This window comes from Vavraia culicis (assembly GCF_000192795.1).
Source record: "Vavraia culicis subsp. floridensis unplaced genomic scaffold supercont1.335, whole genome shotgun sequence".
Classification (NCBI taxonomy): Eukaryota; Fungi; Microsporidia; family Pleistophoridae; genus Vavraia; species Vavraia culicis.
Window position 1 is genome coordinate 1 of NW_007360938.1, and position 565 is coordinate 565.

The 565-nt window shown below is 35.9% G+C and overlaps 1 protein-coding gene across 1 annotated transcript; it reads right to left on the minus strand.

The window, feature by feature from the left end:
* VCUG_02770 (uncharacterized protein) lies at window positions 1-565 on the minus strand (the record flags this gene model as incomplete). The annotated part of the gene is made up of 1 exon (XM_008077591.1): window positions 1-565. A coding segment is annotated over one exon (565 nt), but the record flags the coding sequence as incomplete, so codon positions are not given.

A 565-nucleotide genomic window follows, 5' to 3' on the forward strand; every position in this document is an offset into this window, starting at 1 on the left:
AAAGTATGCTCTTCGAATGATTCAGGATTCGGTGTTAATGTCTCATCTTCGGTTGGATCAACGTTAGAATTTGCAGAATGTTTGTACTGCTCTTTTGATATACGTGTTAAATACATCAATTTAAATCGATTATACAAATACTTATATGCATCAAATATATTCATCAATATGCTCACACACTCTGCGGTAGAAAGTCCATTCACTTTCTCATCAATCTTTTCTAGAACTTCAATCCATCCCCTACATTCTTCCTCAATATTTTCTTCATCAAGATATTTAAAAATATTAGACTCATCGCACATCTGATACATCTTGTGACTTTCAGCCCTAAGCGAGTCAATCTCATTTACTTCGGTTCTATTCTTCTGTTTATTGGCAATATCGCGCAGATCACCAAGGAGGTAAAATACATGTTTCTCGAAAAACAGCATTGTTGCTTTAAACTCAATCACCTTTGGATGTGCCGTTTGTTGAGTATTTGTTAGCACTGCTGTCTCAGATTTATTACCTCCTATAGCATGAGCCTTCCAATAATTTCTTGTCAATACCCCCCATGTGCTGCTTT